Source organism: Phascolarctos cinereus, unplaced genomic scaffold (assembly GCF_003287225.1).
Source record: "Phascolarctos cinereus isolate Bilbo 61053 unplaced genomic scaffold, phaCin_HiC Scaffold_7;HRSCAF=346, whole genome shotgun sequence".
Classification (NCBI taxonomy): Eukaryota; Metazoa; Chordata; class Mammalia; order Diprotodontia; family Phascolarctidae; genus Phascolarctos; species Phascolarctos cinereus.
In genome coordinates, this window is record NW_027556180.1 from 172,060,985 (window position 1) to 172,086,920 (window position 25,936).

General features: G+C 38.3%; 1 protein-coding gene and 1 pseudogene across 1 annotated transcript in view; both read left to right on the top strand.

The window, feature by feature from the left end:
* CFAP97D2 (CFAP97 domain containing 2) overlaps positions 1-15,725 on the top strand; it is a 56,491-nt gene extending 40,766 nt beyond the window's left edge. The window contains exons 5-6 of the mRNA XM_020965130.2: positions 10,642-10,822; positions 14,340-15,725. Of these exons, the coding sequence (XP_020820789.1) occupies positions 10,642-10,822; positions 14,340-15,242 (1,084 nt within the window). The 3' untranslated portion in view covers positions 15,243-15,725. The remainder of the gene's footprint in view (positions 1-10,641; positions 10,823-14,339) is intronic.
* Positions 15,726-23,558: 7,833 nt separating this feature from the next.
* Positions 23,559-23,949, top strand: LOC110193381 (nuclear transport factor 2 pseudogene; annotated as a pseudogene).
* Positions 23,950-25,936: the final 1,987 nt, after the last annotated feature.

Sequence of the window (25,936 nt, forward strand, 5' to 3'; positions counted from 1 at the left end):
CCAGTCAGACCATGAAGACATGGCCTGGGCACAATTGACTTGTAATTTAATGTAGAAAAGTGAATTCAGGAAGATAAAAGACAGAGAATAGAAGAAAGGTCTGAGGAAGTCATATGATCAAGAGAGGGCCTGGACTCAATTAAAGACAAGTCATGTTCAATAGAAACAGCAGAAAGCTATGACAAAGCATCAATAATCCTGTCGGAACCAGAAATCATTGTGTACTTTAGAGATGTTTGTCCTTTGTGTTTCTGTGGCATCTTCAGACCCTTCTCCCTGAAGACTGCAGAGTATATTTAAAGTGAGGCCCAGAAGAGGGTTTCATGACATCTGAAATTAAACCCCAATTCATGTATCTGAGTGTGAACACCTCCCCCCCCCCCCCCCAAATCAGGGATTCTAGACTTGGCTATAGGGACAGCCTCATGGCACTGATGGCCTTCTGAAAGCTTATGACTCATTTACTCATCCTACCAGCTGAGGATGAGGACTCTTAAGAGCCCCATAACAAGCTATGGTTCCCTTCTCGGAATGATCTTTTTTAACGTATAAATAAAACAAGTTCACAGGGCACAGGTTAAGAACTCGGGCCTGGAACACCTGCTCTGTGTTTCTCAAAGGAACAGTTGTTTATTTCCATGAATTACAGTCCATTAGACTGTTAGCTCCTTGAGAGTTGGGGCTGACTGTGTTATTGCCTTTCTGTGTATGACCTGCTCTTAGCACAGTGCCTGGCACATATGAAGCACTTAAATGCTTATTGTGTGACTAATTGTCACTTCCACTATCCTTTATTCTACTCTTTTGTTCAGCTATCGCACAGAACGTGTCTGGTTTTCTGTGTAGGCTTAGGCAACCCTCTTCCTTTGGACCATTTTGAATCTAAGTGCCTTTAGACCTTTAAAAAAGTGGAATATACCCTCATTTTAACAAGGGTGCTCATCCTTGGACACTTCATCAGGACAGTGATCCATTTGGTGGAGAGAGAACATGAAAATCATTGTGGCAAAAGCCTAAGTGCAAAGGGTGAGGAAAATTCTTGGGATCGACTATGATTTGATTTTTCATAGTATCAGAGAAAGGAAAAAACACAGATAATCTTTCAAAAATTCATAATCCCAAAGCATACATTGTACATGCATGTGTATACATTTATATTTTTCTCATATATGTATGTGTATGCATGTAGGTGTGTTTTTATTGGCTTTAGACTTCAGACAGAGGCCACACTTCAGATGCCCACTCAGACACTTAAGTATTCATCCCCTCCTTGGATTTGACCCTGCTGCCAGGAAGGAAACTCCAGGTTACCATATATAATTCACAATTGAGATTTGTGTTTGAAGGAAGAACAAGAACAAAAACAGAGCTCAGAGGAAAAATAAGGGTGCCTGCCCCTCATAAATCAGCATTTCAGAATAGTTCTCAGCAATATGATACAGGAAATGGTTCTGCTTAGTTAACTCGTGAGGCTTAGAATGCTCACTGTACTCTCTCCTTGGTAACAGAGAGGGCACTGGCTTGTGCACCTTCCTAACAAAGAAGAAAAGATGCTCTTTCTGCTCCCTTCTGATAATCTTTGGCATAGTTGAGCTTCATGACTGGCTGTGCTAGAAAACCATAAAATTACCATCCAATATAGGCAGTACTGGTGAGTATATATTTGAGGTTGCTGTTCAGCCATTTCAGTTGTGTCCGACTCTTAATGACCCCATTGGGGGTTTTCTTGACAAAGATACTGGAGCGGTTTGCCATTTCCTTACCCAGCTCATTTTCCAGATGAGGAAACTGAGGCAAACAGGGTTAAGTGACTTGCCCAGGGTCACACAGCTAGTAAGTGTCTGAGGCCAGTTCTGAACTGAGGAAGATGAGGTGCAGCCCTCTATCCACTGTACCTCCTAGCTGCCCATGAGTGTATATACACACACACACACACACACACACACACACACACACACACACACACATACATATATACATGCATACAACATAAGTGACAGCAATGCTGTTCTTCATATCTAAATTGAATGGAATTACATTTATAAACATTTATTAAGTACTTCATTTGTGCAAAGTACTGGGCTAGAAGATGAAAAAGAATCTCCTAGACTTTCAAGGAGATTGCAGTCTAATAAAGGTGGATAAGACAAATACAAAAATAAATTTGATTAAAGTCAGAATGTGATTAGGACAGAGAAGGGGACTAGACAAGGTGATAGAAAAATATAAGGAAAGAAATGCCCCTTCAGGCTTCAGGGAAGAAGTGAAAGATTCAAGAAAGAGAAGGATTGACTTGAGGGAGGGGGGCAGAGCCAAGATGGCAGAGTAAAAGCAGTGACTTGCTTGAGTTCTCCCCCAAGCCCCTCCAAATACCTGTACAAATTACTCTAAACAAATTCCAGAGCAGTAGAACCCACAAAAAGATAGAGTGAAACAAATTTCCAGCCCAACAACTTGGATGGTTGATGGGAAAAGTCTGTTGTGCCTGGCTGGGAGAGGAGCGCAGTTCTCAGCAAAGGCCACACTGGCAAAAAGGGACCCAAGTGAACTTGGAGCAGGCCTCAGGGGACTGAATCATGGGGACCTGGGGCAGTTTCCAGACTTCTTGACTCATAAACGTCAAAGACATCTTAGAAGGTCAGTGGAAGAGGTCTGTCAGACCTGGGTGAGAGAGAAGCATGGTCTGGCCCCAACACTGGAGCAGGGCAGCAGCAGTGGCTACTTCCAGAGCTCTTGACCTACAGACAGTGGGGGGATGGAGCAGCTGACCAGAAGGAGTTGCAGGGATCTCTTTGCTGGCCCTGAGGCAGGATTCTCTTGCTTTGCCAGTGCTTGGATCTGGGGCAAGGAGGAGTGCTGGTGTGGCAGAGTTTGTGATGGAAGTGAAGAGAGAATCCTCCTCACAGGCAGAAAAGAGTGCTTGTGGTCACTCACAGACCAGAGCACAGGCCAGGAAAGATGTAAACACCTTTCCTTTGATCATACCACCTTGGAAGAACTGAAAATTTATAGGTCCCTAGAAGTAGCTATGAAAACAGCTGCATAAAATCCTTGAAGCTTGAGACAGTACACCCTCCACACTGGAAGCAGAGCCCTACCTCAACAAAGAGCTAAAAAGTCATGTCAAACAGCCTGAAAGAAACCATTTAAATATTGTGGAAACACAATCAGGATAACACAAGATTTAGCAGCTTCTACATTAAGGGATTGGAGGGCTTAGAATATGATTTCCAGAGGTCAAAGGAGCTAGGATTAAAACCAAGAATCACCTACCCAGCAAAACTGAGTATAATCCTTCAGGGGAAAAAATGGATATCCATTCAATGAAATAGAGAACTTTCAAGCATTCTTGATGAAAAAACCATTGCTGAATAGAAAATTTGACTTTCAAATACAAGACTCAAGAGAAGCATGAAAAGGTAAACAGGAAAGAGAAGTCATAAGGGACTTATTTGTTTGTTTTTTTTCTTTTGGCTAGGCAATGGGGTTAAGTGACTTGCCCAGGGTCATACAGCTAGTATGTGTTATGTGTCTGAGGCTGGATTTGAACTCAGGTCCTCTGAATCCAGGGCCAGTGCTCTATCCACTGCGCCATCTAGCTGCCCCCTATAAGACACTTATTAAAGCCGAACTGCTTACGTTCCTACATGGAAAGATGATATTTGTAACTCATGAGACCTTTCTCAGTATTAGAACAGTTGGAGGGAATATATATATATATATATATATATATATATATATATATATATAGACAGAGGGTACAGGGTGAGTTGAATATGAAGGGATGATCTCTAAAAAATAAAATTAAGGGGTGAGAGAGAGGATTGTACTGGGAGAAGGAAAGAGAGGTAGAATGGGGTAAATTATCTCACATAAAAGAGACAAGAAAAAGCTTTTACAGTGGAGGGGAAGAGGGGGGAAGTGAGAGGGAATGAGTGAATCTTGCTCTTATCAGATTTGTCTTGAGGAGGGAATAACATACACACTCAATTGGGTATGGAAATCTGTCTTACCCTATAGGAAAATAGGGGGGAAGGGGATAAGAGAGAGGGTGATGATAGAAGGGAGGGCAGATTGGGGGAGGAGTTAATCAGCAAACACTTTTGAGGAGGGACAGGGTCAAAGGAGAGAATAGAAAAAAAAATGGGAAGGATAGGATGGAGGGAAATATAGTTAATCTTTTACAACATGACTATTACGGAAGTGTTTTGCATGACTACACACGTGTAACCTATATTGAATTATTTGCCTTCTCAACGAGAGTAGGTGGGGTCGGATGGAGGGAAAGAATTTGGTAACTTGGAATCAGATAGATGGTAGGGAACCTGAAATGCTGCTGGAGTCTGTATTTGATCCTATAGGCAAGAGTGGGAGCCACCGAAGGTAGGTGACTAAAAGAGTAATCACTTGTGCTTGGAAAGATTATATTAGCTGCTGAATGGAGAATGGATTAGAGCAAGCCTGTATGACACCTGGCCTATGGGCCAGGTGTTGTGAAGGCCTGTTTTACATTCTCTATGGTTTTTTTTTAGCCACCTGAAATTCTTTGGTGAGCACAAGCGCTCTGTGTTGTGCAGGCCTGCCCTAAGGGAACTTTGCATAGTCAGTTTTGCTGAAGGATTCCCATTTTCACTGGCCTCCTGAAATCCTTTGGTGAACTGCAAGCAGGGCCATAAGTGTTCCTCTATGTTGTGCAGGCCAGGATTAGAGAGTCAGTGAGACCAGTCAAGAAGCAAACAATATGCACCTACACTAACAGTGATCGATCATCAATGTAGTATGTTTTTCAAGTTCTTTTTTCCAAGTTAACAAATATTTATTGAGTACCCCCTGGGAAAATCACTTAACTTCTCTGAACTGCAGTGAATTTCTCTGTAAAATAAGGAAGTTGGATTAGATTTCTAATGTCCTTTCCAGTTCTAAGATTCTGTGCCTCCTTGGCTACCATGTTCAGCCATCTGATAACCAGAGAAAAGAGCTATACTCACACAGTCAGCGACACCAAACTGCTCAGCCAAGAGTACACAGAACAGCTGGCTAACCCATGCACATATAAGGCCATTTTGGAGAATTCTGTATATCGACCTCCTCTACTCTAAAGAGCACTGGTTCTGGAGTCAGAAGACTTGCATTCAAATCCTACCTCAGATGCACAACCTTGAGCAAGTCATTTAACCATGCCATGCCTTGGTTTCTTCATCTGTGAAAGGGGGGAATTGGACTAGATGGACACTTGAGTCCCTTCTAGCCCTAGAATTATTACTCTATATTCCCATGACAAGCCCTAGAATTAATGGGTCACAAGACCAACAAGATGGTGGATTAGTCATTTTCTAAAACCTCTCAACCCTCCAATGTTCCCCATATAAATTGTACATAATATGGAGAATAATTACAGTTGAATCCACAGGAAATGACAGAATGACAGAATTCCACAGGAAATGACAGATGACAGAACTCCAGACAAGGTAAAATCCTTTTGAATGAACACCAGAGAACTCTAATACTTTAAGGACCTGAATAGATAATTGATTTATGAAATTATGAAAGAGGAGCAGGCACATCGAGTTCTTTGGGCACTTACCAGGAAAGAATATTATTGGCAACTGGAAATGAGGTAGCTATCATATTTAATTAAACACAGAGACTATGCGGGCAAAATGCCCAGGAAGAGACAAATGACGAAAGAGGTAGATGGCAGCATGAAGACAAGGAATGGGTTGGTGAAGGAAGGCAGCATGGGAAGAAGGGTATGGAGGAGGAGGGGCAGAGAATATAACTCATGTAACCCCGGATTAGATTTGGGAGCACTAGGTGGCATGGAGCCGATGGAGAGGGAAGAGAGCTAGGCTAGTCGGGGAGAGGAGGCAGAGCAGACGTCTGAGGTCTCATTTTTTATAGTATTTGTTAGGGGAGGCCAACTCCTATCTGTACCACCTTGGAGTTAGTTCATTAACATATCCAAATTCTCTCAAAGTTACTGGTAAAACTTCAAATCATCTCAAAGTTAACATCTTTTTCATGTTCTGCTGGTCTGGAGCTGTGGAGGGCTGGATTTTGTCTGGGATTTACATATCATATGCCAGTACTTAGACAAGCAGCACCTAGATGATTTCTCCTGATTTGATACATACTAGGATGTGAATTTTGGTTAATATATGATACAGTTTGTAAAGTACGCTACTTTAATTTTGGGACAATTTGTACGTGACTTCCAAGTCCCTGTTTGCAATCTTATTTCCTGTTTTTGCTACTTTAAACTTACTAAACCGACTAAAAGTGGGAGTGGTCAGGGGGACCAGAACAAAATACATTTTTAACACAGACCCTTTCAGCATTCCTTTCCAACCAGCCTCTATGCACCTGTACCAGCAGTGAGTACATGCATACTCAGCAACATGTGCCTCAAGCCTTTGAGATCCTTTGCTACTTCATTGACTCTATCCAAACACCTCATCATCCACTTAAGTACTGATTCTGCCTATTCACAGAAAAGAATAGGGGAAGGAATCAGGAGACCTTTAGACAGGATACACGAAGATAATGTAAGGATCACAGGTCTCCTAGATGAATGTGACAAATCTGAAAACCTTAATGCCATAATGCAGGAAATACATAAGAAAGCATCTAGAACTTCTGAATATAGCTAAGGAGTCAATCAAGACAATCCGCAGATCAACACCATGAAAAAAAAGTGAATCAAACTCTAATTGAACAATCTCAGTGAAAACAATGAATTTTACAAGCAGTCTAGAGAAAGACCTTCAAAAATTACAGAAATTTAGATTTGTGGTTATTCAGTTGTTTCAGTTATGTCTGACTCTTCTTGACCCCATTTGGGGTTTTCTTGGCAAAGATACTAGAGTGGTTTGCCATTTCTTTCTCCAACTCATTTTACAGGTGAGACACCTGAGGTAAACAGGATTAAGTGACTTGTCCAGGTCACACAGCTCATAAGTGTGTGAGGCCAAATTTCAACTCAGGTCTTCCTGACTCCAGGCCTGGTGCTCTATCCACTACCCCACCTAGCTGCCGCAAAATTTAAAGAACGAAGAGCTATTCCAAAGTGAGGAGAAATCACAAAAAAAGCAATGGCATGGTATATTCTGTAAAGCAAAGGATCTTAATCTAGAACCCAAAAGTGACTTGCCCAGGGTCATAAAGCTAGTAAGTGTCTGAGGCCAGACTTGAATTCAGAAGGATGAGTTTTCCTGATTCCAAGCTCAGTGTTTTACCCACTGCACCACCTAGTAAGAAAAGAATGAAAGAAATTGTTTCATATTTAGAGGTTATTGGGTTTTCTTAAAGGAGAGATTGATTTGTGAAATAAATTAAAGAACTAAGAGAGACCATTCAAAGGATTTTTCTTCAAAGGACACAAGGTCACAAAGATTTAAGCGGAACCTAAAGATCAGGAGAAGCAAATATCTGAAATAAAGTACCATGGACTAAATACCTAAATCCCTGATCCCTCCTACAGGAATCCATAGAGAGAAGCTGAAGAGTAGAAGTTTGTGTAAATGGGGAGAGAGCAAGGTAGGGGACAAAAGGGAACAGGTATTGTACACCTACAAAATTCATGTGTAAACAATAAGAGATGCTGATTCCTATAGATTAATGTCAAGGGTAAGGGAGTATGGGAGGGTGGGAGAAGTGACAGAGGGAAGGACTGAGACTGGGAGACTGGAAAGAAAGGTTTCACCAGAAGGGGAGGGGGAAGAAGACTAGACCCTGTTGAAGAGCATTCCCATGGGGGAGAAGATATGTGTTTATGATGGGAGAAAGGAACATCATGGCAGGCTTAGTCTGAGGGAATTTGTACATTGAGAGGACACCTTTTCCAAGAGAGCTGACCCTCCATGAGCAGCATCTCACTGTAGGAAAAGATATAGATATAGATATAGATATGGATATGGATATAGATATAGATATAGATATAGATATAGATATAGATATAGATATAGATATAGATATAGATATAGATATAGATATAGATATAGATATAAAGAGATATATTTAATTTTGTTTTTTTAAAATTAATTTGTTTATTTTTAGTTTTCAACATTCACTTCCACAAGATTTTGAGTTCCAAATTTTCTCCCCATCTTGTCCCTCCCCCCACTAAATAGCACGCATTCTGAATACCCCTGATCTGCCCTCCCTTCTATCTCTCCTCCCCTTCTCTTATCCCCTTCCCTTTCAGTTTTCCAGGATAGATTTCTATACCCCATTTCCTGCATATCTTATTTCCCAGTTGCATGTGAAAACAAATTTTTTTTTATCTTTTCTTTTTAAAATTTTGGGTTCCAAATTTTCTTCCTTCCTCCCTCCCCACCCACCCTCATTGAGAAGGCAAGCAAGTTAAACATGTGTTGTCATGCACATGTTGTGAAAAACTAAGTATATTTCCCTTAATCCTATCTCGCCCCTCATTTATTCTATTTTCTCTTTTGACCCTGTCCCTCTCTAGAAGTGTTTGCTTCTGATTACTTCCTCCCCCAATCTGCCCTCCCCCTCTATCATCCTCCTGCTCTCTTGTCCCCTTCCCCCTCTATTTTCTGTAGGGTAAGATAGATTTCCATACCCAATTGAGTGTGTATGTTATTCTCTCATTAAGCCAAATCCAATGAGAATAAGATTCAATCATTCTCTCTCACTTTCCCCCCATTTCCCCTCCACTGTAAAAGCCTTTTCCTGTCTGTTTTATGTGAGATAATTTACCCCATTCTACCTTTCCCTTTCTCCTTCTCCCAGTATAATCCTCTCTCACCCCTTAATTTTATTCTCCAGATATCATCCCTTCATCTTCAACTCACCCTGTGCCCTCTATTTATCTGTCTGTCTGTCTGTCTATCTATCTATCTATCTACATATAATTTTTTCCCCTCCAACTACTCTTATACTGGCAAAGGACTCATGAGTTACAAATATCATCTTTCCCTGCAGAATGTAAACAGTTCAACCTTAATAAGTCTCTTATGATTTCTCTTTCCTATTTACGTCTTCATGTTTCTCTTGAGTCTTGTATCTTAAAGTCAAATTTTCTATTCAGCTCTGGTCTTTTCATCAAGAATGTTTGGAAGTCCTCTATTTCACTGAATATCTATTTTTTCCCCTGAAGGATTATGCTCAGTTTTGCTGGGTGAGATATATCTGTTCTTAAGGACACATAGCACTCATAATAATGGAGGTAAGAAATGGAACCAGATATAATATGACCTTTGGGAAGGAGAATGATCATTCTGAAGATTCTGAAAAATAGGGAGACTGGGAAACAAAGTAACTTATGCCATCTGGCACTGTTTCCAGTTGATTTTGCTTTCCTCCTGAATCATTTCTAAGAAGGAAGCTGAGCAGAAAAATAAAAGGATGAGGCAAGATCTACATGTAACAATATAGTTACCATTTAGAAGATGCAGTTCAAACCTGGTACTTCAGAAGCTTTAACCCAATGGAAGTGACAGAAATAATAAAGAAGAAACAAATAAATGTATAGCCCACAGAGCAGAAAATAAAATTCTGAAGAGAATGGAAGGGAAAAGAAATAATGAAGAGAACAAAACAAAGAAAAACTTCACAGACAAAGGCACAGTAAAAGAAAAGAAAATAAAGGGTTTGGAGAGGAAGGAAAGATTTTGAACTAATTACTTAACAGAATGGAGAAAGACAAGGTACAAAAGAGGGGGAGCAACAAATAAATAAAATAAAAATAATTTGTAATTTAAGTAAAACCTAATAACTTAGAAAATGGTAGGCAAAGGAGAGTGGGGAAAGGGAGCAGAGCTTTTGCAAATAGATTAACATCAAAGTAATTTAAGCAAAACTAACTCAAGGATAAATTACTGACAAAAAAGAAGAGAATTTAAAATTAATACTAAAGAAACAAATGGGAGAAAACAAAAGCCTAATAAAACTATAAATGTGAATGGGTTAAATAATCCTAATAAAATGAAAGAGTGATAATGGCTAAGGAAATAGAACCCAGAAATCCACTGCATACAAGAAACCCACCAAAAAAGTAAGACACATACAGAATCAAAACGAAAGATTAGAACTTTGCATTAGGTGAATAAAAAAAAAACCAGGAGTTGCAATTAGGTTGCCTGACGAAAAATAAAAATCACACTATTAACAGAGATGTAAAAGAAAACTATATTATGCTTAAAGAAACCATAGACAATGAGACAATATATTGAACATATATGCATCCAATGGCAGATCTAAACTCACAGAGGAAAAATTAATTTAATTACAAAAAATATATGGATAGCAACATGATAAAATAGGAGACATAATGTTCCTGTCTCAGAGTTGGACAAATCTAACAGATAAACATAAAGGAAAATACGGACCATCACAGGGTTATTTGAAGATCAAATGAGCTAATGTATGTACAATAGACAAGGCACTATATAAATGTCATCTATTTTTCACTGATCATTATGTAGCCCAAAAAATCAAGCTGTTAGTTAATTAGATAACAAAGAGGAAAAGTTATCTTTTGAAGGCATCTTAAAGTCTCAGTACATGAGTTTATTTACAAAGATTTTGGTAATTCATTAATTTTGTGGTACTGGACCCTTGATTTAAGGTGTTTAACTGTATCTGAATTAACAGTTTTGACTTTTTGAATTTAAACAGGGCTAGAAGAGAAAGAGAACTTCAGAGAATAGACAGAGAAAACAGATCCTTTCAAGAAAGATTTGCAAGCTATCTGTCTTGGTATCCACTTCAAAGATGCTGTGAAGACTGGGAAGTAGAAGAAAACTTCAGTGACAGTACAACTGAAATTCCACAAACATGTTGTTGCTCTCATTTAGTGGTAAGCTTTGGAAGTGTTGTTTTCTTTTCATTTTTAATGTATATTTACTTGAAGTTTCTATTTTGCTTCAACCAGATTCATCACTTTTATGCATATATAAGCAATCAACATCTGTATTATGTAAGCATCTTATAGGTATCCCACCCAGGAATAAGCATTTACAAAACTTGTTAAAGTTTAATATTGAAATTATTAACAGAATATTTATAGTAATAATGTATAGAGACAGACATTTTTCTGGGGTGGGAGAAAGGAATGAATGCAGTGAGATATCTTTGCATGTAAACACAAACACTTGCAAAACACTTTAGAGAGTATGTTATGTGACTGAAAAGAGACTTAAAATGGATATGCTATTAATAAACTATGTCCACAAAGGCTAAGCAAAGCAATGATTTACCTCTTATTATTTGTATTTTTGAGACCCCCTTCATATCCCAATTTTAATTAAAGAAAAAGTTGATGGGTGAAGGGCAGCTTTAGATTCTCTTAATTGGTTTTATTCACAGTAATCATGCTCTTTATAAAGCTGCATAACCCTCTACTTCACTTTATCTGTCTGCATGCATGGCCAGACCTTTTTATGAGACCTTGCAAAAGAAGGCTTAACATTTGAAATTCAGATTGCATTTCAGAATACAAATACAAGGCCAAACCAACAGTGTTCATAGTAGTCATTAGTTCTTTTATGGCCTAAGTGCAGCTCTTTCTGAGTTATTTATTTTCAAAGTACCAGTTCCCCTCTCAGGTTCCTGGGATAATTTTTATACTACTATTACAAATTATATCTTATGGGCCTGAAAGAATTGTTATTTATAAAAGTGCTCAATTTATAACTAAGGAGTTACTATGGCATTTGGAAAATTTAATTCATCAGGCACTCTGCATTGTTACATTAAAATGGTTCATAAGCAATCTCTAAAAATCTTGTGTACTATGCATTCAAGTCCTCAAACTGCATACATTACAAAGTTAAGACCTTCAGTCATCTAGCCAAGAGCTCTGTATGTTGATAACGAAGAACTAGTCCCTATTGGTGCTGATAACAAATGTATTTGTTTTGGCTGAAGTGAAGGAGATGCTTGCAATTTATTTGGTTGTGTTTCAGCTCCATGTCTTCATTGTTGTTGGCATGCTAAATCTATGTATTATCCCATGGTCTTCTTGTATAATAGGTAAAAAAGATATGGCACAAAGGATGCAAGACAGACGATGGCTGAAACAAAAAAAAAAGAGAGAAAGTAGGAAAAGCAGAGAGCAGAGATGATCATGGAAACATAAGAAAAATACACTTTATTTGACCTGCCACTAATTTTGACTGAATATTATGTACACAGGCTTCAGAATGCAAGACCTTAGCTAGTTTCAAAATAAAGAGAAAATTATAACATCTCAAAAAGGGAATACCCTTTAAAAAAGTTATATTCTTCCTAAAAAGAAGAGAAAAAAAGCAAGCTTCTTAAATGCTACAGGTTTAGAAGCAACAAGAAATTTAGCTCTTCAGGAGTATTAACGTGGGAAAAGAATCTTGAGTCACCCTGTGTAATTGAGTGACTCCACCAATTAGCCATCAGTCCAAACCAAAAAGTTAAAGAAATTGACTTTCTCTGACAGCAGCATTGAATAGTGGTATGGAACTTAGATTTTTGCTAGTCTCATAATGCACACAACTAATCAATTTGTAGAACCCTAACATAAAATTAGAAAAGTTACGATTTTCTTGGATTCATCCCAAGAACCCAATTCTTTTAATTGATGTGTGCATTTTATGGTTACACTTGATGGACGAAAAACAAGAACCATCATTTGCCTCTTCTCATGTAGTTATATTATTAGAACTGTATAAATTCTCTCAGAAGGTAAGTGATTACAATTCTTACTTTCCTGAAGACATCTCCTTCTAAATTTGAACTATCTATAGTCATATGAAAAATGCTCTAAATCACTATTGATTAGAGAAATGCAAATCAAAACAACTCTGAGGTACCACATCACCTCTCAGATTGGCTAACATGACAAAACAGGTAAATGATAAATGTTGGAGAAAATGTGAGAAAACTGGAACACTAATGCATTGTTGGTGGAGTTGTGAATTGATCCAACCATTCTGGAGAGCAATTTGGAACTATGCCCAAAGGACTATAAAACCGTGCATACCCTTTGACCTAGCAATACCCATTTAGGTCTGTATCCCAAAGAGATCATAAAAATGGGGAAAAGGACCCACATGTGCAAAAATATTTATAGCAACTCTTTTTGTGGTAGTCAAGAATTGGAAATTGAGGGGATGTCCATCAATTGGGAATGGCTGAATAAGTTGTGGTATATGAATATAATGGAGTAATATTGTTCTGTAAGAAATGATTAGCAGGTAGACTTCAAAAAACCTAGAAAGACTTACATGAACTGATGGTAAGTGAAAGAACTATGGAGTCTGAGTACAGACTGAAGCATTTGTGTTTTCTATCTCTCTCTCTCTCTCTCTCTCTCTCTCTCTCTTTCTCTCTCTCATTTCTTCTTTCTCATGATTTCTCCTATTGGTTCTACTTCTCTATAACATGACTAATGTGGAATGTTTAATATGAATATATATGTATAGCCTATACCAAATTGCACGCCATCTTGGGGAGGGGAGGGAGAAAAATTTAGAACTCAAAATCTTACAGAAGTGAATGTTGAAAACTAAAAATAAATTTAAAAAAAGAAAAAAAGGATGTCTGCTGCTTATTTGTGCCAGCTGAAACTTTACATTGAGAAGTGTTATGAGTATTTTTCTTCTCTGTTTTAAGGGAAGGACTTTAATTCTCTATTCCTTTCACAACTATCCCACACTCCATCCCTAATTCCCAAGTTAGTGATTAGTTAACTTTCATTTGGTTCAATAGACATTTATTAAAAATGACAGCAACTGCCCTTATATTGGAATATTTGCCAAGGAATACTGCAAGATGCTTCAGTGAAGCCAAATAAAGATACCTCTACTACCTGAGATCTCCAGTTAACCGGAATTTTTACTTTTAGGGAAAAGAGATACATTATGAGAAAACAGACTTTCATCAATCATTTAGTAATCAAATTACAGACATCTTCCATCAAGATATCAAAAGGGATTTAATTCAACTTTCTATGTCTATAACATAGTACAACAACTGTTGATGCTTAATGTAATCTTTCTGATGAAAAAACCCTCAAAGAGTATCATCTTAAAAGATTCAGTTATACAAAGTATCCCAGACATCTTAGTGCAGTTTTAAGCTTTAACTTCCTAATAACTTTAATAGCTTAAAATTGCACTAAGATGTCTGGGACACCCTGTATTTATCACAGTGTGTTTATTAGTCAAAAGTATATATTAAATATATTTCAGAAAGTCTTAACAATTGAGTTGAAGCTAAGAAGTGTTTTCTGCTTAACCCTAGATTAAACAAAAATGTCTATTATATAAAAATACTAATTTACTAAACATTCTGACTAAATCAAAGAAAGTATATTTCTAACACATATCTTTTTGTTACAGCATGAAATAAGACCGAGGAGGATAACACCAAGGAAAAGACTACTAAAGCTTAGGCAAAGAAGGGTAGAAGACTGGGACAGTGACATGGAAGATGAAGTAATATCCGAAGATATCAAGCAGAAACAAGATGACATGAATGAGAAGAATAACATAAATGAGATGGAAGATAAAACAAAATTATCCACACCAGAAAAAGAGGAAGATATGATAAGTAAGCTAATAAAAGAGGAAGAAAAGAGAAAATATAAATTAGTTCAAGAAGAAATACAAGAGATTGGGTTTAGGCTGTTGGAGGATGTAAAATCAAGAGTGGCAAAGTTGGAAGTAGAATTAGAAACAGAGAGTAAAATGCTGCAGGAAGTAAAAACATTGATCAAAATGAAAGAAGAAGAAGAAGTAAATCAGCTGCAGAAGAAAGAACCAAAAGTAAGAAAGTCCATTCTGAAAGAAAAGGCAGGGAGAAAGTTTAAAACTAGGAAAGACATAGAGTCTAAAGCAATAGAGGACACAGAGTCTAAAGCCATAGAGGACACAGAGTCTAAAGCCATAGAGGTCACAGAGTCTAAAGCCATAGAGGACACAGAGTCTAAAGCCATAGAGGACACAGAGTCTAAACCGATAGAGGACACAGAGTCTAAACCGAAGAAGGAAAAAGAACAAAAACCAAGAGTGACCATTGTGGAAGTAACAGAGGACATGGAGCTTAAACCAAGGGAGGGAAGAGAAACAAAAAAAGTCACATTGCAAGAACCAGAGAAAGAATTGCAGGATAAACCACCAGAGGAGGAAGAGGCAGTAACCAATGCAGCAGTGAAAGAGGAAGACGCAGAGGATATAGTGTTGGAAGGAAAAGAGTCCCAGCCATCCAAAGCTTTGCAAGAGGAGCAAAAGGATGTTTCCTAAGCACTGTAATGTCTACTTCTTTGTGTGAAATTGGAGTCCAAGAGGAAAAGAAAGGGAATATCAGCAGTGTCCAGTATTCACTGTTCTCATGCTAAGTGCAGCTGTTGAATAGGGAGTGGAGGTGTGGGGTATAAATACTGTGGCTTTCAAAGATGGAGCAACCTTAGTGATGCAGCAAAACTATTTTTGTCATTTTCTGGCTTGGTACCCAGCCCCAAAGATGGAACAAATTGTTCAGGATAATACAAGGAGCACAAAGGATTTTGAATGCGATGGGTTTTTTTTTTACTTCTGAACTTTACTAGCTATTCAGTTGAGGATTTGTTTACAATGACTAGATGTACCTATTTATATCTTCCAAGAAAGACAAACAACACAACAAAGAATTCCTTTCTTCAAAAACAAACAAAAAACACTCTTCTAGAAAGCACTCCTGTTGGGTCCTTAACCAGTATCTAAATAAAGCTACCTAATGTAATGAAACCATAGTCTTACTCTAGAAGTAGAAGAGGGTACTCTGAATTTTTTTTAAAAACTCTTTTGATTATGTTGATATCAAGGTATGTTACTACCTCGCTGGATCTTTGATCTCATCTATGTGGGTACTCCTTTAGTGGTACAAACTGTACCTATTCATGCCTTCTCATTTTGGATTCTGGGCATCCCACATTGTGTGGGTCCCCAGACTAGATTTAGATTACCAGATTTCTGATAATATAACCCCACTTTGGAGCAAAGGGGGAATCCTCATTGCTTTGGAGCAACAGAATAGTTCCCACTCCCCTAGGAATGCTCCAGAAAAGGGACATGATGACAGTAAGATCATGTTGGCTTTGAGTGATGAATTAGGGATGGAGGAAGGAGGGTGTAAACTGACATGGGGATGGTCCATTTATTCCTCAAGTAGATAATTTGTCTCACTTCATCCTCTGTCAGCTCACTGCCATGGAGAGAAAGTGCTCTTTCTCTCGTGTGGGAGCTCTGTGGGGAAGAAGTTTAGGGGAGGGGGGAGGGGGTGAAGGAGGGATGGAGATTTAGTTCTGAGGCTCTAGTCAGAGGACCTGGGTTCTGTACCTGACTGTGAGCATGTTGCTTCATGTCTTTGGGCTGCATTTCCTTTGTCTGTAAAACGAGGAATTTGAACTATATTCTCTTTAAATCCTACAAATATCCCCCCAAAATGTGATTTCATAGCTTTCCTTAACATATTCTACCATTTAGTAACTCTCATTGTGGAAAAAGTTTATGTCTTCCTTATGTCTAATGTAAATCTTGTGCCATGCCATTTTAGCTCATACCTTCTTGTTCTGTACTCAGTGGAGATGGAAAAGGAAAAAAAAATAACAAGTCTCTTTTGCCTAACAGCATAAGACCAGCATAAATCCCTTTGCTTAAGACTAGCATAAATCCCTTCTTGGCTTTATCTTCTTGAGGGAATAATTCCAATTCCTTTAACCTTCCCTTAGAATTTTCATTTCCAATTCTTTAGTCAAGGTATGCATCTCCAACTGGAGTTCTCTGCAATGAAGTTGCATCTTAGATTTCTTAGTCTGAACAGGAGGTGAAAATTTCACATAGGCCAGAGTATCATTGAAAATCCCTTAAATCACCCATAAAGTACAGTATGGTGCTTTGAAACAGTTTTAACTAGAAAGGGGATAGAGTGTCTTTTTTTTTTTAAAGGAGGTGGGGTAGAGTCTATATCAGAGAGCAATAAGATCTGAGCTATTTGGTATGGAAACAATTAAAAGTAAGTTTATTTTTCACTACACCAGGTAAATGTATTGATTTGGAGGCAGGAAGCAGAATTTCTGTTCAAATGGAGTAAAACAAAAACAGAAAAAAAACCATAGTTACTGGGAAAACTGATCATTACAGTGAAAATACTCTTAGGAAAGACTTCATACATAAGTGTGACTATAATTAGAGGATGCTTTCTAAAAAAAAAAATTCTGTTCTTGCTTCACCCCAAGGCAAGAAAGTCAGAACAAGCACAGCAGAGACATTTTACCAGAACCAGGAAGCCAGATCTAGATTTAGAGAGAGAGCATGACTCTTGTGGATAGAGCCCAGGATTTGAAGTCAGGAAGACCTAAGTTTAAAAACCCACCTCAGACATTTATGAGCTGTGTGACTCTGAACAAAGTCATTTAACATCTCTGATCCTCAGTTTCCCCATTTTTAAAAATGGAGATAATAATAGCACCTCCTAACAGGATAGTCCTGAGGCTCAAATGACAATGTATTTAAAATGTTTTGCAAACCTTAAAGTCCTATGTAAATGCTAGCTATTATTATCATTACCTGTGATCTAGCTGGGAAGGCCGATTAAGACTGTCCCTCATTAGCTCAACAAGCCTAAGAAGAATTAAATGATTGTATGATAAGGATAAGATTCTAGAATCATACTACGTTTAGGGAGGGGTAAGATGCTTGTACTATGAGAGACATTAAGAAATGACACTGGCTGAAAAAAAAAAGCAGATATATGTCTCCCATCTCATGTTCACTCTGGGGCATTTGTTAATTAAAGTACAAGTTGTGTGATGATTAGGGATATTTATTGCCATACACTAAATTGTTTGCTCTCTGTCTGTCTGTCTGTCTGTCTCTGTCTCTCTCTCTTCCTCTCTTTCTCTATCTCTTTGTCTCTCTCCCTCTCTCTCTCTGTCTCTCTCCTCTCTCTCCTTCCTTCTCTCTCCCCCTCTCTCTCTTTCTCCCTCCCTCCCTCCCTCTCTCTCTCTCTCTCTCTCTCTCTCTCTCTCCTCTCTCTCTCTCTCTCTCCCTCTCTTTCTTTCTCTCCTTCTCTCTGTCTATCCCTCTCTCTCTCTCTTTCTCCCTCTTTCTCTCCCTCTCCCTCTCCGTCTCTGTGTGTTTTTTGCTCTCTCACACACACACAAATTACAGTTGAATTCATAAGTTAAATGCATGCATGATGTGACTCCATCATGTATCCTTTTTAGTAACTGAATCCAAAACTGTCCACAAAACTCTTATTAGGAAATTGACTGGGGGCAGCTAGATGGTGCAGTGGATAGAGCACCGGCCCTGAAGTCAGGAAGACCTGAGTTCAAATCTGACCTCAGACCAAACACTTGACACTTACTAGCTGTGTGACCCTGGGCAAGTCACTTAACCCCAACTGCCTAAAAAAAAAAAGAAAAGAAAACCAAAAAGAGAAATTGACTGGATCATTGCTGAGCATACTAAGAGAAACACTTTTTGGTTACTACTTTAGATTCTCCTTTGTATACTCCCTAGTGCTATGACTGCATTTTTAATTACAGCATTGCATTGTTGTGCATAGGCAGGTTTTTATTCACTAAGACTGCTTGATCTTTTCTCTAACTTCCTTTCACAACACTAGTCCACAATTATTAAGGTCTATGTTTTGATAACACTGGTAAACTGCTTCAAAAGAAGCTATTTAAGTCATTAAAGCATTAAATAATAATTTCTCCTACCCAACCACCAGTACCATAAGGTTACAATTGCTCTCTTTTTCCCACCAGTTCAATGACTTCTGGAAAACGTTTTTTTTTAATTCCATAAGGATCCATTAGGATGAAATCTGACCTGCTGGATAAGTCCAGTTTTGAAGATATGTGAAAGCAATAAATACCTAGGTTTTTTTCAGGTACAAAGTCTATCTCCAGACCCAAACCAAAGTTTTATAGTCATGGTTCTATCCAATTCTTTCTGCCAGAAAAGTAAAAATTCATCTTCATTGAAAGAGTCACCTAAAAGTCACATTTAACATTCACTCAGACTCTGCTTTTTTTTTTCTTTTTGCCCCACAGGAGTGTGGATGAAGGTCCTATATGTTGCATGTAACCCCAAAATGAGAATAAAAGGAGAAAGCAAAAAATACTGGATCCAAATCCAATTAAGGGAAGTAGAATTGAATCATTACTGCTTCCTAGCTATGGGACTTCTCCCTCAACTATAAAATGAGGGGGTTGGACCAGATAATTTCTAATTTCCTTCTGAATCATATGATGCTGCTCAGAAAAAGCTTGATAGCAGATCACTCAATGGAACTGAATAAGGGTCAACTGTATGATGGACAAGGGCAGGAGTGAGCTGGAGCCAGCTCTGATTATTCAGTTCTCAGTGTAAGCATTTATACCTTAGAAATCAGCAACCTCTACAAATCAGCGTCCAGAGTTGTTCTTTTGTTGATCATCTAGATTTACAGTATTAACACAGAGTAAACTTAACAGGATAGGTGTACAGTTCTCCCCACTCCTCCCGCCCTGTTATTAAACATATACCAGCACATCTCTGCATTACTTTATAAAGAGTCCAGCAAGAGTACTAGAAAGCTCAGAGAATTAACTCATCGCAAGATTGGAGTCCTAGTGACTGGAGGCTAAGAATAATAACTGGCATTTATATAGCACTTTAACATTTGCAAAGTGCTTTTTACAACTGTTATTTGAACCTCACAAAATCCCTGTCCATAGTTGCACATGGAAGCTAAATTCAAGACTATTCAGCATAGCTTTGGGAACAGATGCTCACAGATATCACTAATGTGCAGTAATTAGTTTCCACATTAGCCTTTAGATTTGGGGTGTATTTATTCAGGTAATTTTTTTTTAACACTTTATAACTTTCTCCTGGTCCTTAGGACTAATGTGTATTACAATATTTTGCATATATACCTTAAATCTCCAACTAGAGTGTTCTTGAGGGATGTAGAACAGATCTCCTTACTGTGTCTCTCAGGGCACCTCATACTGTCTGTTGCACAAGTTGCAGTTCCCTAAGTGCTTAATGAATGGAAGGATGGATGGATGATTGGATGGATGAGTGCACAACCAGGCTACAGGTAAATAGATGACTGCCACAAAGAGCATTCATCCAATGGCCATCCAAACAATGGCTACAACAGAAAGAGCATTGGACCAGAAGTTAAAAAATCTTGAAATTCCCGTTTCAGAGCTCTACTGCTAAATGAAGTAAGTGACATTGGCCAAGTCATTAAACTTCTCTGAACTTCGGTTTCTCTCATAGACAAAACCCTTTGGTAGTCTGATAAAATCTGTGGACCCTTTTTCAGAATAATGTTACTAAATACATAAAATAAAATGCATAGGATTACAAAGGAAACCAATTTTATCAAAATACAAGTTTTTTTTTTAAAGTTCACAGACTCTAGGTTAAAAACTCTAGACCAGACTAGACTAGAGTCTTCTGGACTTGAAGATTTTTTAGGTTCCTCTCAGTTCTCAGATTCTATGATCTTTGATAGTCTTCATATACATTTTTAATGTGCCCACACAGCAGCCTTTCCAACCTCATCAACCACATATGAAAATACCCTCAGGAGCATTCTCCTAGCTCTAAGGATAATATACTGTCTAAGTATGGAGTGATACTATCACCAAGTGGTAGCATAGAAGAACTGCAGTTTTTCACTCAAAAATTTCTATTTAAAAGGCATGTAAGTAAAAATGATCACAGCACACAAAAAGGTTGTCTTTGAACAAGCAGATTAAATTTAGAATTTCCAACTCTTCTTACAACCTTAGTGAAATGTCTTAATGAACTCCCAACCCAACTAATTTAATAAAACTTTAATTCTTTCACTAATTTTTAAACACATGTAAATTACAACAAGAGAATAAATTCATCATGATAAATCAACATTTCTCAATTAGCCATAAAATGCTAAGAACTATCTAAAAGTAAACTTCCCTATAGAATGGTCCCTGCACTGAGCTGAGAACTCCATGCAAGTAAGCAATTTTCTGGTAATCTTATATTTGTGATATATTTCAAAACAAACAACACTCACTTGGGAATTTCAATCCAATATCAGAATTCCCAATATTCTTAATATGGAATTGTCAATTAAGTCAAGTTGTATAGACTTACATACCTAAGATCTACTAAAAAAGCAGTGTACTTTATAATACCCATGTGAATTAATCTGTGGGAATAAGCCAGGGCTTTCAAAAAATCAAAGCCAATCACAAAAGGGTAAATAAGATAAAGGCATATAATAATACTTTTCTAGTACTTTGAAGGCATTTTGTGTAAATGCTGGAAATTTGAGGGTAGTGATTATTTTAAAAAAAAGTCCATAGTATGGAATGAAAGCAGAAAAAACACAATAGTCAGATTAATGCACTATTGGTAGATATGCTACCCAAGTGACCATTAGAAATGTTTGTTTTATTCTGTTAATGAAAAGCAAAATGGCAGGTTGCCATCATCCATACACTATTTATTTGGATATTTGTCTAGTGAAATTCATTTAAAGATATTGCATCAAGTCCCAGAACATTGCAGGACTTCCTCAATGATATGTGCAATTATTCAAAAGAAGCCAACCTAACAATCCATGAGGAAAAACTAAATTGATGAAAAACATCTATTGTCCAGACTATGATGTAGAGTTGGACGACCAGTCCACTGAGTTAGAATATCACTACAAATATCTAGACACTGCAGATAGACAATGAATTGGGCCCAGAATTGAATAAGAGAAGTGCAAACTAAATTGCATTTGGGAAATTGTTTAATGCTTTTAAGAATTCCATACATTTATTTTGCATAAAGATCTATCATGTCAATGTGAATGTTCTTCTGGTCATGACATATGGTTGGAAATCTTGCAACACTGCAATCTATGAAGAATTGCAAGTTTGGGTGATCCAAAAGGCAATAGAAAAACACCTAGCAGACACATATAGGCTGAAGTATATTTCCAACGATGATCAAAAAGTGTTATAAGAGATAACATCAATGAAATATATGATCAAAATATGTAGTGGGGAGGGCAGAGCCAAGATGGCAGATTAGAGGCAGCAACCAGCTGAACTCTCCCAAATTCCCCTCCAAACAACTTTAACTCCTTAAATCAAATGTTGGAGCAACAGAGCTAATAAAAGGTCAGGGTGAGACATTTTTCCAGCCTAGAACAACTTAGAAGGTTGGCAGGAGAAGGGGAGGGGTAGGAAGGGGAGGGGAGAAGTCTGTGTCACCAGGGTGGGAGTCAGCCTGGAGCATGGCAGCAGCACCACACCAGCAGTGGACCTTGGAGGTGGTGGAACAAGCAGCAACAGGGGCAGCTTTGGGAGTGTTCAGCCCAGAGACCATAAGGGGATTGGATAACTAATTTAAAGATTACAGGATCACTTGACACTTACTAGCTGTGCGACTCTGGGCAAGTCACTTAACCCCAATTGCCTAAAAAGAAAAAAAGGGAAAAAAATGATTACAGGGGACTCTTTGCTGGTACTGGGTACAACTGGCACTGATTGGTAACTCTATTAACCATACACAGTTCTGTATAGCAGTTCTAGGGCTGAGAGGAATGCTCGTGATCAGTCACAAAGGAGCAGGGCCCCTGCTCACAGTTCCAAGGCAGAATGGAGCACTAGCACTTGTAGCTGCAGGAAAGCAAGAGACTTGGTCACAGTTCTGGGGCCAAGAGGAACACTTGTGGCTGCAGGGGAGCAGGGGGCCTTCATGTGTAATGACCAGAGTGCAGACCAGAAGGGCAATGACCAGACCTCTCCCCAGATCACACACTTTGGAAGCACCAAAAACTTACAGACCCCCAGAATGAGTTCTGAAAACAGCAGTGCAGAAGAAACCTGAAGCTTGGGATAAGGCCTCCCCACCTCCAGGTAAGCAGTCTAACTTTAACATAAAGTAGAAGGTTAAGAAATAGGCTGGAAAATGAGAAAAATGCAACAGCAACCAAAAAAACTTTGACTATAAAAAGCTACTACAAAGGCAGAGAAGACCAAGACAAACTCAGAAAACAACATGAAAACACATACAACAAAAGCTTCAAAGAAAAATGCTAATTGGACCCAAGCCCAACAAGAATTTCAGGAAGAGTTAAAGAAAGGAATAAGAGTGATAGACAAAAAATTGGGAAAAGAAATGAGAGTGATGGATGAAAAGAGAATTAATGGCTTGGTAAAAGAGGCACCAAAAAATACTGAAGAAAATAACACCTTAAAAAACAGAATTGGCCAAAAGGAAAAAGAGGTACAAAAATTACTGAAGAAAATAATTCCTTAAAAATTAGAATTAGGACAGTGCTGCAGCCTTGAGGCAAGGCAGGAGAAGGAAGGGAGGTGGGGTAGACAGTCAGTCCAGGACCATGCTCAGTTGCTGCCACTGCCACCGCTGCTGACATTGTGCCAGCCAGTCAGGCTTTGGACCTAGCGTTACCCCAGGAGCCCAGTATTAATTACAGAACTTAAGAGCCAGAAGAGACCACCTTCTAATTCTAGGACACCATCTTTAATTCAATCCCCTCATTTTACAGTTTCCACCACTAGATGAGGATCCAGAATGGGAGACAAGCCAATTTGGGAGCAGATTGGATCCAGCTTTGTGCAACATTACTACCAGTTATTTGATAATGACAGAACCCAATTAGGAGCAATATATATTGATGCATCTTGCCTTACATGGGAAGGGCAGCAATTCCAAGGTAAAGCAGTCGTCGTGGAGAAGTTGTCTAGCCTTCCATTTCAGAAAATCCAGCACAGCATCACAGCTCAGGACCACCAGCCCACCCCTGACAGCTATAAATACTCAGCATGGTGGTAGGGCAGCTAAGGCTGATGAAGACCCCATCATGGTATTCCACTAGATATTTCTATTAAAGAACATCAATGATGCTTGGGTGTGCACCAATGACATGTTTAGGCTTACACTGCAAAACTTTGGCTGAGCCTCCTCTTCCCAAGGCACCTGCTGTCTCCTTCTCTCTCCTCTTCCTGATATTATTCACACTTCCTCTCCCCAGCCCCCTCAGAACACTGCAAATATCATACACAAGCCTGCAAGGCCGTAGTGGGTGGATGCCACGGAGGGCAGTGGCATCACTCTATGAGTGTGTTGTGCATTATGTTTGGACATTAGACTAGCTGCATCTGACAGGAGAAGTTTGTGTTGCACCAGCTCATGCTTTAGAAAGACTAAGTAATGCAAAAGGTTGTCTTTTTTTTTTTAAATGTACTGACCAGTTGCTCTAGTAACCCAAAGAAACAAAGGAGAAAGCAGCAGCTGCGTGTGCAGCCCTGGCCTTGATTTGTTCATATGTTCAATGCCTCATTATAAAATAAAACCAAGAAAATTTAAAAAAAAATAGGCAAGTGGAAGTGAATGATTCCATAAGACATCAAGAAATAATAAAACAAAATAGAAAGAATAAAAAAATAGAATATGAACTATCTCATTGGAAAAATAATTCACCTGTAAAATAAGTTGAAGAAAGATAATTTAAGAATTATTGGACTACAAGAAAGCCACTTTTAAAAAAATAAGCCTAGACATCAAATTTCAAGAAATTATACAGGAAAACTGCCCTAATATCTTAGATTCAAAGGTTAAAATAGAAATTGAAAAAATCCACCAATCATCTCCTAAAAGAGATCTCAAAACAAAACCTTCCAGGAATATCATAGCCAAATTCCAGAACTTCCAGGTCAAGGAAAAAATATTGCCAGCAGCCAGAAAGTAAAAATTCAAATATTGTGGAGCCACAGCCAGATCACATGAGAGGTAGTGACTTCTATATTAAAGAAGTGGAGAGCTTGGAATATGATATTCCAAAATACAAAGGAGCTAGGATTGCAACCAAGAATAACCTGTACAGCAAACCTGAGTATAATTTTTCAGGGGAAAATGGGTATTTAATGAAATAGGGGACGTTCAAGCATTCCTGATGAAAAGACCAGAACTGAATAGAAAATTTTGACATTTAAATAAAAGACTCAAGAGAAGCATAAAAAGGTAAATATGAAAGATAAATTATAAGGGGTTTAATAAGATTAAACTATTTACATTCCTATAGGGGAAGATGATTCATGTGACTCCTAAGAAATTTATCATTATTGGGGCAATTAAAGGGAATTTACATAGACAGAGGGCATGAATGTGAGTAAATTATGTTGGAACAATCTCCAAAAAAGTGGGTGGGGTAAAAAAGGGAGATGCACAGTGAGAAGGAGGAAGGGAGAGATAAAATAGGGAAATTTTTCTGACATAAAAGAAGCACACAAGAAAGACCTTTTGCAGTGGAGGGGGAAGTGGTGGGGGTAGCAGGCAATACTTGAACCTCAATTTCATCAGAATTGGTTTAAAGAGAAAAGAGTACATGTACACACACACACTCAGGTGTGTATAGAAATCTGTCTTACCCAATAGAGAAATAGGAGAGGAAGAGAAGAAAAATGGGGTGGGGGGATGGTAAAAGGGAGGGTGGATTAAAGGAGGTGGTGGTTAGAAGTTTTCAGAAGAAGAAATCAAAGCTATCTATAATCATATGAAAGAATGCTCTAAGTCACAATTGATTAGAGAAATGCAAATTAAAACAACTCTGAAGTACTGCCTCACACATATCAGAAATGACAAATGCTGGTAGGGATGAGGGAAAAATAATAGATTGTTGGTGAAGTAGTGAACTGATCCAACCATTCTGGAGAACAATTTGGAAATACCCCAAAAGGGCTATAAAACTGTGTCTATAGCAATACCACTTCTAGATCTGTATCTCAAAGAGATCAAAGAAAAAGGAAAAGGACCTATATGTACAAAAATATTTATAAGCAGCTCTTTTTTGTGGTAGCAAAGAATTGGAAATTGAGGGGATGTTCATCAATTGGGGAATGGCTGAACAAGTTGTGGAATATGATTGTGATAAAGTACTAGTGGGC